General features: G+C 38.6%; 1 protein-coding gene across 1 annotated transcript in view; it reads right to left on the reverse strand.

The window, feature by feature from the left end:
* LOC143224824 (atrial natriuretic peptide receptor 1-like) overlaps nt 1–14,477 on the reverse strand; it is a 167,780-nt gene that overhangs the window by 90,937 nt on the left and 62,366 nt on the right. The window contains exon 3 of the mRNA XM_076453166.1: nt 1,058–1,250. Coding sequence (XP_076309281.1) covers nt 1,058–1,250 — 193 coding nt within the window. The remainder of the gene's footprint in view (nt 1–1,057; nt 1,251–14,477) is intronic.

Raw genomic sequence — 14,477 nt, forward strand, 5'->3', positions numbered from 1 at the left:
TAAGCATTGCCACTGTCCAGTTTCCTCATAATAATTTTGTAAAATTCTCTATGATCATGTCATAAAACATAAACGCCCTACAATACTTTTATTTATATATAAAAATGAAAGTAAATAAAAACGATGAGTTAACCGTCAACAAACAATAATGTTGAGTTAACCGTCAACAAGCAATAATATTGAGTTAACCGGCAACAAGCACTAATGTTGAGTTAACCGTCAACAAGCACTAATGTTGAGTTAACCGTCAACAAACAATAATGTTGAGTTAACCGTCAACAAGCACTAATGTTGAGTTAACCGTCAACAAACAATAATGTTGAGTTAACCGGCAACAAGCACTAATGTTGAGTTAACCGTCAACAAACAATAATGTTGAGTCAACCGTCAACAAGCACTAATGTTGAGTTAACCGTCAACAAACAATAATGTTGAGTTAACCGTTAACAAGCACTAATGTTGAGTTAACCGTCAACAAACAATAATGTTGAGTTAACCGTCAACAAGCACTAATGTTGAGTTAACCGTCAACAAACAATAATGTTGAGTCAACCGTCAACAAGCACTAATGTTGAGTTAACCATCAACAAACAATAATGTTGAGTCAACCGGAACAAACAATAATGTTGAGTTAACCGGCAACAAACAATAATGTTGAGTTAAACGACGATAAACAACAATAAACAAGAACAACATTAAGTAAACGACAACAACAAATAATATTATGTTAAATGACAACACACAACAGTATTGAGTTAGATAACAAAGAACTATAATATTGAGTTAAACGGCAACAAACAACAATGTTATGTTAAACGACAACACACAACAGTATTGAGTTAGACAACAAAGAACTATAATATTGAGTTAAACGGCAACAAACAACAATGTTGTGTTAAACGACAACACAAAACAGTATTGAGTTAGACAACAACAAACGATAATGGTGTGTTGAATGGCAACAAACAATAATTTGTTTTCGTCATGTGCATATAGGACGTGAAAAAAATGAGCATTTAGCCTATTTTAAATAACTATATCGATTACGATAACATACCTCTTCATCTCCATAGTTGAAACCGTATTTCATCCTGGTTATATTCTTAATCTCTCGTGAAAACTTGTCGTATTCTGGTGTGTCCGGAACTCGATCAGTTACCGTTAGTAATGATTGATAAGCCCGTCTTGCTCGTTCGTTAATAGCTGGCGATTCACCCTTATTGTACCAAGGTCGCTGGGTAGAATTTTTGCTGGAAAAACAAAGTTAGCGATAAAAAAAAATATTATGCTAATTTACTACCAAAATGATTAGTAAGAGAAGTACATTCGAACTTCCCCTAGTGGTTGAGTAATGAGTATGTAAGTTTGCAACGCTAAAGTTTGAGTTTCGATACCTGTGGTGGCCACAACGCAAGTAACCCATTGTGAAGGTTCGTGCTCTGGTACAAATACTTCTCGAACAACGAACAAACGAAAAGATTACCGGCACCTGAACAACGCAAAAGAGAACTACTCTCTAGAACCAATGTGTGTGTGTTTTCTTATAGCAAAGCCAAATCGGGCTATCTGCTGAGTCCACCGAGAGGGAATCGAACCATTGGTTTTAGCGTTGTAAATCCGTAGTGATTCGCAATATAGTATCCTTGCAATATCAACCTTTCTGTCAAAGGAAACACGAACATAGAAACATTTTATGGTAAACGTTGTGAGTTTCGCAGCTAAAAGAAGTTCGATCTCATATGCTCAAGGGATGAGATTGATGGCTTATAACGCTAAAGTTTGAGATTCGATACAATCGCTAAACACAACACATATAACTCACTGCGCAGGTGTATATTAATAATAAACCAACTGTTTCACTGGCTACTTTCGCGTTTCTTAAAATAAAAGCAAAAACACTGTTTCGACGCCATTAATGTCCGAGACCATTTTCAACACTATTTTCTTGATAAAGAAATAGAATTTTATGCATTACCTGTTTAATATGCAATCTACATCTTTATTTTTATTTTCTCTGCGAAATGTTTTTTTTTTCAGAATTTTTTCCCTTCTGAGAATTTGTTTTTGAATTTCGCGCAAAGATACACGAGAGCCATCTGTGCCAGCCGACCTTAATTTAGCAGTATAAGACTAGAGGGATTTGGTTTGTTTTGAATTTTGCACAAATATACACGAGGACTATCTGCGCTAGCCGTCCATAATTTTGCAGTGTACGATTAGAGGGAAAACAGTTAGTCATCACCATTCACCGCCAACTCTTGGGCTACTATTTTTACCAACGAATAATGGGATTGACTGTAACATTATAACGCCACCTCGGCTGAAAGGACGAGCATGTTTGGTGCGACGAGGATTCGAACCCACGATCCTCAGATTACTAGTCGAGCGCTCCCTAACCACCTGGCCATGCCGGGCCGTTTCTGAGAATAAAAATATATTGGAAAAATAGTAAGTGTGTCGTTGTTTGTTTTACTTCGTACTTTTGGGCATGATTAGCTCGTAACGACCCGTTTGTTGTTCTAAGAACCGTCGAGGAGTGAAATTATTCAGGATTGCCCCCTGGTGTCGAACTTGGTTCACAATTTCACAGTTCCTCCTGCTTATCTTTGACATTTATCTCATCTATTGCACAAAGAGGCGTGAAACTCACAAACTGCATACTGGAAAGTATAAATGACACGACAGTTCATACCAGAATGTCAATTTTTGTCCAAAAAAATACTGTTATTTATTTCGCTGTTGTCACCACAAAGGGTTTTATCCACACAAAATCGTAAGTTACGTTTACTTTGTGACTCAGTAACCACAAATGTTCCGTAAAAAAAGTTCAGGGAAGCGTTATAGTTATTGCAATCACGTTTTGTTTTTGTTGAAACTCGACCTGAGTCTTCGTGTGGTCTGGATGGCATCAACCGTTTAAATCATATCTTCGCAGCAAAAGTTAAGACAGATTCTTATCAGCTTACAGTTAAGCTACTGCTGGATTATTTGTTTTGAAGTTAAGCACAAAGCTGCACAATGGGTTTTTCTGCCTACCACAGATATCAAAATCGAGGCTCTAACCTTGTAAGTCCTCAGACATACCACTCTGCCACTGGGAAGACTTAAGTTACTGCTTCTTAACACTTTACGAAAGAAATAGAAGATATTATTCTAGAAAATATCAGATATATTGTATATATATACAATGAATTTCTTCGTTTCGTAATTACGCGTAAAACTACCGAAGGGCTGTATGCACAGGGCTGTTTCTAGTTTTGAACTAATAGACTATAAAGAAAGCTAACATCGCCCACTGCCAACATTTTCCCTCTCTTTTCTTATTGAGTAGAAAGAGTTCACTGTTGTTCTTATAACGAACCTCGATCCCAAAGCGCTGAGTGTATTTCAACAATGACAATTTGCGAACAATGAATCATCGAATTCAGAGTCGGAGTCACTTAAACCATAAGGCCACACTCAGCTCATACATCTCTGAAAATAAAAAACACGTGCATTTCTTTTAATTCAAAAGTAATAAAATGACCGTATGTTAGAAAATGTTTAAGTGAATACATAATTAACAACTGGAGATGATGTTTTCACACCTGGGTCATTCCATATCAACTCACTTTCGGCTTCCCAGTTCGTGTCATGAATTTCTTTGAAAACGTTCAATCAAAAAAACATTATTTTAACTGATTCAGCCACACAGTACTGCTTTACGATTTTGTACGTCTGAATAAATCAAAATGATGTTTTTGCTTGAATATTTTCAAGAAAATCTATGACATGAACTGGAAAAAAATTTTTTTTTGTGGGTGAATTAGCGTGGAATGACCCATCTTTAACTGTAATATCAGTCAGTTATACGTTAAAACATAGATGGAGTTAAGCAACGTGTACGTTAAAAACACGACCTGTAAAACTCGACAATAATAAAATAAATTCATACACACATCACACACGTGCTAAAGTACATTACGTCACTTCTGAAATAAATAAACCTATGTTTAAACTTCTCACAGAAATAGCCCAGTACGTACTCTACAGAAAGTCCTATGTGCCTAAGAACAAAATAACTCAATGAAATATTTTATAATTTCATATGTACGGAATGAGTCCTAACAAATACTGACGACACCAATTCTGATCTATTTTTCCACGCGGATGTATCTACTTTATTAAATGTACAAAAAAGAAACCACTCAACCTGGATATCTACGAGTTAGCTCGATGTTTCATATTCAGGCTACACAACGTGCATTTTCGCGGAAGCTCACACACTGCATTGTACTGAGTTTTTTTGCTGTCATTAAATGACAGATGAAATCTGGTGAAATCAGCAATCTTCTAACAAAAATACGTTAATAAGACAGCAGTAACTGACTGAAATGTTAATGGTATATTTCGTGATGACGAAAAACCCATTGAAGTGAAAAATGTATTCTCAAGACGGCTGGTGTGGGAATTAAAACTTTAATTAAAATAAAGTACAGAACAACGTTTCGACCTTCTTAGGTCATTTACAGGTTGACAAAAAAACAACTGTTAATCTGAAGATGACCTAAGAAGGTAAAAACATTTTTTTCTGAACTTCATTTCACTTCAACTTTTAATACCCATACCAGCCGTCTCGTTAATACGTTAATGGTATTTTTGTTTATATTTTTATGGGCCTCGTGCGCTATTATGGTTCTTATAACAGACAGAATAATCACAAAACATGTGAGTAATCAGATGAATTACAAATACGTATTTTAACATCTGATAGATGTATACATACTCCCATCGGTACTTCAAAGTCGTTGTATTAACTCGTGACAACAACTTAAACCACGGGATATTTTTATATCACGTGCTTTGTGAGCGCGCACGTGTGTGTGTTTCCAAAAACGTTTCTTTTGTGGAAACTTTACCGTGTACCTCTGCAACTAAAACAAACTTTAAGAGAAAAAAACAAAACTCCACACCAGGAAGTAGCACACAGAAAAACAATTAATTAATTATTTACAAGTGGAGACCCGCGAAACGTGGTAAAATATTCTACAATAACAAATATGTTTACCAGATAACTGTTTTAAATTGATACATTAATTCAACTATCATAATGTTTTTGTTTTGAATGCCATCGAAATCCAGAACAGATGGACACAAGAACTAAAAAAGTCGCCATTTATACCAGCTGAGACAGTTCCTGTAACGTTCCTCTAATGATGCACATTTCTACCAGCTGAGACAGTTCCTGTAACGTTCCTCTAATGATACACATTTCTACCAGCTGAGACAGTTCCTGTAACGTTCCTCTAATGATGCACATTTCTACCAGCTGAGACAGTTCCTGTAACGTTCCTCTAATGATGCACATTTCTACCAGCTGAGACAGTTCCTGTAACGTTCCTCTACTGATACACATTTTTACCAGCTGAGACAGTTCCTGTAACGTTCCTCTAATGATACACATTTCTACCAGCTGAGACAGTTCCTGTAACGTTCCTCTAATGATACACATTTCTACCAGCTGAGACAGTTCCTGTAACGTTCCTCTACTGATACACATTTTTACCAGCTGAGACAGTTCCTGTAACGTTCCTCTAATGATACACATTTCTACCAGCTGAGACAGTTCCTGTAACGTTCCTCTACTGATACACATTTTTACCAGCTGAGACAGTTCCTGTAACGTTCCTCTAATGATGCACATTTCTACCAGCTGAGACAGTTCGTCCAACGTTCCTCTAGTGATACACATTTCTACCAGCTGAGACAGTTCCTGTAACGTTCCTCTAGTGATACACATTTATACCAGCTGAGACAGTTCCTGTAACGTTCCTCTAATGATACACATTTCTACCAGCTGAGACAGTTCCTGTAACGTTCCTCTACTGATACACATTTTTACCAGCTGAGACAGTTCCTGCAACGTTCCTCTAATGATGCACATTTCTACCAGCTGAGACAGTTCGTCCAACGTTCCTCTAGTGATACACATTTCTACCAGCTGAGACAGTTCCTGTAACGTTCCTCTAGTGATACACATTTATACCAGCTGAGACAGTTCCTGTAACGTTCCTCTAATGATACACATTTCTACCAGCTGAGACAGTTCCTGTAACGTTCCTCTAGTGATACACATTTATACCAGCTGAGACAGTTCCTGTAACGTTCCTCTAATGATACACATTTCTACCAGCTGAGACTGTTCCTGTAACGTTCCTCTAATGATGCACATTTATACCAGCTGAGACAGTTCCTGTAATGTTCGTCTACTGATACACATTTCTACCAGCTGAGACAGTTCGTCCAACGTTCCTCTACTGATACACATTTCTACCAGCTGAGACAGTTCCTGTAACGTTCCTCTAATGATACACATTTCTACCAGCTGAGACAGTTCCTGTAACGTTCCTCTACTGATACACATTTTTACCAGCTGAGACAGTTCCTGCAACGTTCCTCTAATGATGCACATTTCTACCAGCTGAGACAGTTCGTCCAACGTTCCTCTACTGATACACATTTCTACCAGCTGAGACAGTTCCTGTAACGTTCCTCTAATGATGCACATTTCTACCAGCTGAGACAGTTCGTCCAACGTTCCTCTAATAATACACATTTATACCAGCTGAGACAGTTCCTGTAACGTTCCTCTACTGATACACATTTCTACCAGCTGAGACAGTTCCTGTAACGTTCCTCTAATGATGCACATTTATACCAGCTGAGACAGTTCATCCAACGTTCCTCTAATGATACACATTTATACCAGCTGAGACAGTTCCTGTAACGTTCCTCTACTGATACACATTTCTACCAGCTGAGACAGTTCCTGTAACGTTCCTCTAGTGATACACATTTCTACCAGCTGAGACAGTTCCTGTAACGTTCCTCTAATGATACACATTTCTACCAGCTGAGACTGTTCCTGTAACGTTCCTCTAATGATACACATTTCTACCAGCTGAGACAGTTCCTGTAACGTTCCTCTACTGATACACATTTATACCAGCTGAGACAGTTCCTGTAACGTTCCTCTACTGATACACATTTATACCAGCTGAGACAGTTCCTGTAACGTTCCTCTAGTGATACACATTTATACCAGCTGAGACAGTTCCTGTAACGTTCCTCTACTGATACACATTTATACCAGCTGAGACAGTTCCTGTAACGTTCCTCTAGTGATACACATTTATACCAGCTGAGACAGTTCCTGTAACGTTCCTCTAATGATACACATTTCTACCAGCTGAGACAGTTCCTGTAACGTTCCTCTACTGATACACATTTCTATTAGCTGAGACAGTTCCTGTAACGTTCCTCTACTGATACACATTTCTACCAGCTGAGACAGTTCCTGTATCGTTCCTCTAGTGATACACATTTATACCAGCTGAGACAGTTCCTGTAACGTTCCTCTAATGATACACATTTCTACCAGCTGAGACTGTTCCTGTAACGTTCCTCTAATGATACACATTTCTACCAGCTGAGACAGTTCCTGTAACGTTCCTCTACTGATACACATTTATACCAGCTGAGACAGTTCCTGTAACGTTCCTCTAGTGATACACATTTATACCAGCTGAGACAGTTCCTGTAACGTTCCTCTAGTGATACACATTTATACCAGCTGAGACAGTTCCTGTAACGTTCCTCTAATGATACACATTTCTACCAGCTGAGACAGTTCCTGTAACGTTCCTCTAATGATACACATTTCTACCAGCTGAGACAGTTCCTGTAACGTTCCTCTAATGATACACATTTCTACCAGCTGAGACAGTTCCTGTAACGTTCCTCTAGTGATACACATTTATACCAGCTGAGACAGTTCCTGTAACGTTCCTCTAGTGATACACATTTATACCAGCTGAGACAGTTCCTGTAACGTTCCTCTAATGATACACATTTCTACCAGCTGAGACAGTTCCTGTAACGTTCCTCTAATGATACACATTTCTACCAGCTGAGACAGTTCCTGTAACGTTCCTCTAATGTTACACATTTATACCAGCTGAGACAGTTCCTGTAACGTTCCTCTACTGATACACATTTATACCAGCTGAGACAGTTCCTGTAACGTTCCTCTAGTGATACACATTTATACCAGCTGAGACAGTTCCTGTAACGTTCCTCTAGTGATACACATTTATACCAGCTGAGACAGTTCCTGTAACGTTCCTCTAATGATACACATTTCTACCAGCTGAGACAGTTCCTGTAACGTTCCTCTAATGATACACATTTCTACCAGCTGAGACAGTTCCTGTAACGTTCCTCTAATGATACACATTTCTACCAGCTGAGACAGTTCGTCCAACGTTCCTCTAATGATACACATTTCTACCAGCTGAGACAGTTCCTGTAACGTTCCTCTAGTGATACACATTTATACCAGCTGAGACAGTTCCTGTAACGTTCCTCTAGTGATACACATTTATACCAGCTGAGACAGTTCCTGTAACGTTCCTCTAATGATACACATTTCTACCAGCTGAGACAGATCCTGTAACGTTCCTCTAATGATACACATTTCTACCAGCTGAGACAGTTCCTGTAACGTTCCTCTAATGTTACACATTTATACCAGCTGAGACAGTTCCTGTAACGTTCCTCTAATGATACACATTTCTACCAGCTGAGACAGTTCCTGTAACGTTCCTCTACTGATACACATTTCTACCAGCTGAGACAGTTCCTGTAACGTTCCTCTACTGATACACATTTCTACCAGCTGAGACAGTTCCTGTAACGTTCCTCTAATGATACACATTTCTACCAGCTGAGACAGTTCCTGTAACGTTCCTCTAATGATACACATTTCTACCAGCTGAGACAGTTCCTGTAACGTTCCTCTAGTGATACACATTTATACCAGCTGAGACAGTTCCTGTAGCGTTCCTCTAATGTTACACATTTATACCAGCTGAGACAGTTCCTGTAACGTTCCTCTAATGATGCACATTTCTACCAGCTGAGACAGTTCGTCCAACGTTCCTCTAATGATACACATTTCTACCAGCTGAGACAGTTCCTGTAACGTTCCTCTACTGATACACATTTCTACCAGCTGAGACAGTTCCTGTAACGTTCCTCTAATGATACACATTTCTACCAGCTGAGACAGTTCCTGTAACGTTCCTCTAATGATACACATTTCTACCAGCTGAGACAGTTCCTGTAACGTTCCTCTAGTGATACACATTTCTACCAGCTGAGACAGTTCCTGTAACGTTCCTCTACTGATACACATTTCTACCAGCTGAGACAGTTCCTGTAATGTTCCTCTAATGATACACATTTCTATCAGCTGAGACAGTTCCTGTAACGTTCCTCTAATGATACACATTTCTACCAGCTGAGACTGTTCCTGTAACGTTCCTCTACTGATACACATTTCTATCAGCTGAGACAGTTCCTGTAATGTTCCTCTAATGATACACATTTATACCAGCTGAGACAGTTCCTGTAACGTTTCTCTAATGATGCAGATGTCTACCAGCTGAGACAGTTCCTGTAACGTTCCTCTACTGATACACATTTCTACCAGCTGAGACAGTTCCTGTATCGTTCCTCTAGTGATACACATTTATACCAGCTGAGACAGTTCCTGTAACGTTCCTCTAATGCTACACATTTCTACCAGCTGAGACTGTTCTTGTAACGTTCCTCTAATGATACACATTTCTACCAGCTGAGACAGTTCCTGTAACGTTCCTCTACTGATACACATTTATACCAGCTGAGACAGTTCCTGTAACGTTCCTCTAGTGATACACATTTATACCAGCTGAGACAGTTCCTGTAACGTTCCTCTAATGATACACATTTCTACCAGCTGAGACAGTTCCTGTAACGTTCCTCTAATGATACACATTTCTACCAGCTGAGACTGTTCCTGTAACGTTCCTCTAATGATACACATTTCTACCAGCTGAGACAGTTCCTGTAACGTTCCTCTACTAATACACATTTATACCAGCTGAGACAGTTCCTGTAACGTTCCTCTACTAATACACATTTATACCAGCTGAGACAGTTCCTGTAACGTTCCTCTAGTGATACACATTTATACCAGCTGAGACAGTTCCTGTAACGTTCCTCTAATGATACACATTTCTACCAGCTGAGACAGTTCGTCCAACGTTCCTCTACTGATACACATTTATACCAGCTGAGACAGTTCCTGTAACGTTCCTCTAGTGATACACATTTATACCAGCTGAGACAGTTCCTGTAACGTTCCTCTAATGATACACATTTCTACCAGCTGAGACAGTTCGTCCAACGTTCCTCTACTGATACACATTTATACCAGCTGAGACAGTTCCTGTAACGTTCCTCTAGTGATACACATTTATACCAGCTGAGACAGTTCCTGTAACGTTCCTCTAATGATACACATTTCTACCAGCTGAGACAGTTCGTCCAACGTTCCTCTACTGATACACATTTATACCAGCTGAGACAGTTCCTGTAACGTTCCTCTAGTGATACACATTTATACCAGCTGAGACAGTTCCTGCAACGTTCCTCTAATGATGCACATAACTAGATAATATATAATTCTGTTACCCGACTTTTTTACAACTATTTAAACATCTGTATTTCGACAAAGACACTCTCGTTAGCAAAACATCTGGAACAATGAACTGTGCTTAACGTACAACACAGAAATTCAACAGTTAACTTTGAAGTTTTAACAATGGTAAACTTTACTGTAGTTATTTAGTACTTACATATGACGTCAAAATCCCTACTAAACGTATTCTAGGCTTGGACTGCAGAAACTACCAGATTTATATTCAACTTTATTGTAGTTGGTAAAATTCCCGCCAACAAACTCGCACTAAATGACAAAATCAATGAAAGAACAGTTGAGAAAAGATAGAAAATTCTACTCAAATTCGGTAGGGAAAGTAAGTTATTAACCTGAATATAAGCGTGGACAAGATGCTTGAATAAACGTAACCTATCTGCCAATGTTTAACAACCTATATTTACCATCTGTCAGCCTGTACTTAAGAATTGTTCCAGAGATAATCGAAATCGTTAATTAGAGTCTCCTCCATTAACCTGTATATCTGGAGAAGGGAACAGTCACGTGTCGTTACAGTTAGCATGGCAACACTTCAATTTCCTGCTGCAGCTCGTGTTTCGAAGCCGTGTTCGAAAGTTGCTCGTTAGTTTAATAAGCTTTTGTTCAAACACAGAACAAAATTACCGTGTTTTGAGTTTTAGTTATCTCAATATTGAATTAATTATTAGGCTTAAAATCAATATTACGAAGACCCTCCAGGACTCGTCAGTTCATTGCGGTTTGATTATGAGATAATACATTATCAGTATTGGATATAAACTATCAAAGATCAAATAAACAAATCCGTGCTAAGTTTCTAACCTACTAAAAGTCAAAGCCCAACCATGTTGCTTCGGAGTTTTAAAGAAGATAATCTTCTATTACAATATTAGCGAACACGATCAGAGAAATAAGGTTTAGTGTTTATTTTTTGAAACTGAGTTGCGCTTACGGATAACCACGTTCTAATATTCCGTTTTCTCACAACCAGTTTCACAGCGGCTTCACTAATTAATTATATTAATTAGATTTAACTTCGTTTGCAGCATTTTAATTTTTTCAATTTTCTAAAGTGTATCCGATAATTATATTAGCATTTCATGCAAATAATTAAAGAATAAAACACGAAACTCTTGAAATTTCTAAACGGTATGTAAGGGCTAACATCGTGTGTGAAGATGACATTTTGACTGGGCTTTCACTAGTGATTAACGTGTTCGGTCTGTGGATTAGAGAACTGATGGTTTGTGTCCCATTGATGCTTAAACGTGATCCACAATTTGAAGCCACGGGTGAGTTATAAATGTGACAGCCAAATTTCACTGTTTGGTGAAATAAGAATATATACCAAGAACTGTTTAGAGAGTTCTATTGACTAGTTGCCTTCCTTCTGGTCTGTTACTTCAAAAGTAAGGGTAACCATAACTAGTTTCGCTGGAAAATTTTAAAGTCAATAAATAAACAAATGGAATACTGTTTCTTGTATGATGTTGTCTTGAAACGTTAATGTAAAAATAATACTGGACTTCGAGTTAAACACTTGAAACTTACAGTCTTAATTACTTTATGTCAGAAAGTGACGTCACCATTGGTGTTAATGACGGAACGAAAATTAGGTATTTCTCACACCTATCACACATTTAAGACTCACAACTTTTTTGTAGAACACTTGATACCTTCAAGTATTCGAAATACAGTGACCACGTGATGTACAAAGATATGGTCCTATTATGTTTGTGTCCTGGTGGGTCAGTACTAAGTTTACGGACTTACAACGCTAGAATTATGGGTAAGATACCTAGTGAACAAAAGAGCCCAGACAGACAATCGTGTGTCTTTAAGCTGAAACAAGCAGTTATGATTAGTCTGCAAGAGAGACAACTGACAAAGAGTTAACTTTGTTTTCTAAAGCAGTTTACAGTGGAAAAAAAAACAACATTTTTTATCAGTTTGTTCAAACTGGCAATCGAACAGAAAATATCTGCTATCAGTGTAAGAATGTGCCTCAACCAAAAGACGAGTGGCAGGGATGATGGTGTGACTTTGAATGTGTAACACACGTTGAACCGTAACTAAGCTTACACATTCATCCATCAGATCAGAAATTCGACTGCCCAAGGTATATCACACTATAAACATGATAACTGTCATATAGCAGCTGACAACGAATGGACAAACACCTTATCCCATGTGAAAACACTAAAACATAGCTTCAGAGATGTCAGGAAAGCAACTAGTCGCAAATAAGAAACTGGAAGAACAGTAGAATAAAAACATGAAAGAAAAACACTTTAGGCATTATATTACTTCTATTATTCCTGTGATGTAAAATACAAAAAATGGTGTAATTGTGTGGGATACAAAAAAGGGGACTGAATCTTATTAATAATCCTCTCTACCTCATAATGCTGCAACACTAATTTGTTTGGGAAAGAATATTTTAGACATATGTATCGCAGCAACTCTGCGCGCGCACTAATACTCTAAGAAACTGGTCTGGTAGCATATCAATGACCAAATGAATTGTTACTTGACCTCAGTCCAATTAAACACTTTGGGTTTATCTTAAGAGTTGCTTTCGCCACCGTTACCCTGCTGCAATTTTATATCCCGACGAATAATATTCAGTTTGTTTATTTGTTTGTTTGTTTGTTTTAAATTTCGCGCAAAACTAAACAAGGGCTATCTGCGCTAGCCGTCCCTAATTTAGCAGTGTAAGACTAGAAGGAAGGCAGCTAGTCATCACCACCCACTACCAACTCTTAGGCTACTCTTTTATCAACGAATAGTGCGATTGTCCGTCACATTATAAACCCCCAGGGTGAACAGGTTTGGTGTGACGGGGATTCGAACACGCGACCCTCGGATTACAAGTCGAGTGCCTTAACCACCTGCCCATGCCGGGTCGTAGATTTTAGACATTATGTTTTAGGTCTCTTAAGGCTCGGCATGGCCAGGTGGGTTAAGGCGTTCGACTCGTAATCTAAGGGTCGCGGTTTCGAATCCCTGTCGCACCAAACATAGGTAGATAAGACCTTAACAATTCCTTAATGGAAATTGGCTTTCTAAAATTAACTTTTGTACAAAATGAGCTGTTTTTAAAAGCGATAAACAGGGCTGAATCCTTATTTTCTAAAGAAGGCTTGCTGGTGACATTCTGAAAATTGAATCTTAAAGAGGCCTGGCATGGCCGAGCGCGATAAGGCATGCGCTCGGAATCTGAGGGTCGCAGGTTCGCATCCGAGTCGCGCTAAACATGCTCGCCCTCCCAGCCGTGGGGGCGTTATAATGTGACGATCAATCCCACTTTTCGTTGGTAAAAGAGTAGCCCAAAAGTTGGCGGTGGGTGGTGATGACTAGCTGCCTTCCCTCTAGTCTTACACTACTAAATTAGGGACGGCTAGCACAGATAGTCCTCGAGTAGCTTTGCGCGAAATTCAAAAACAAACAAACGAATCTTAAAGTTGCTTAGTGAATTAGATGTCCACCTGAGAAACCCTTGGAACACGTTGCTTTTAGTTTTAAAAAAATTAAAAGATTAGAATACAAATTTATTCAGAGTTATAATATTTAAACATCATTTTAAAAACCTATTTAAAGTGGAGATTACTCCTTAATCTGAATGATTAATTTTATTCCTTTACTTTTATATTTCACGCAAAGCTACACGAGGGCTATCTGTGCTAGCCGTCTCTAATTTAGCAGTGTAAGACTAGAGGGAAAGTAGCTAGTCATAACCAACCACCGCAAACTCATGGGCTATTCTTTTACCAACGAATAGTGGGATTAACCGTCACATTATAATGCCTCCACCACTGAAAGGGCGAACATATTTGGTATAACGGGGATTCGAACGCGCGACCCTCGAAGTACGAGTCGAGTGCCTTAACCGCCTGGCCATGCCGGACCGTTTCAA

This window comes from Tachypleus tridentatus, chromosome 9 (genome assembly GCF_004210375.1).
Source record: "Tachypleus tridentatus isolate NWPU-2018 chromosome 9, ASM421037v1, whole genome shotgun sequence".
In the NCBI taxonomy this organism is placed as follows: Eukaryota; Metazoa; Arthropoda; class Merostomata; order Xiphosura; family Limulidae; genus Tachypleus; species Tachypleus tridentatus.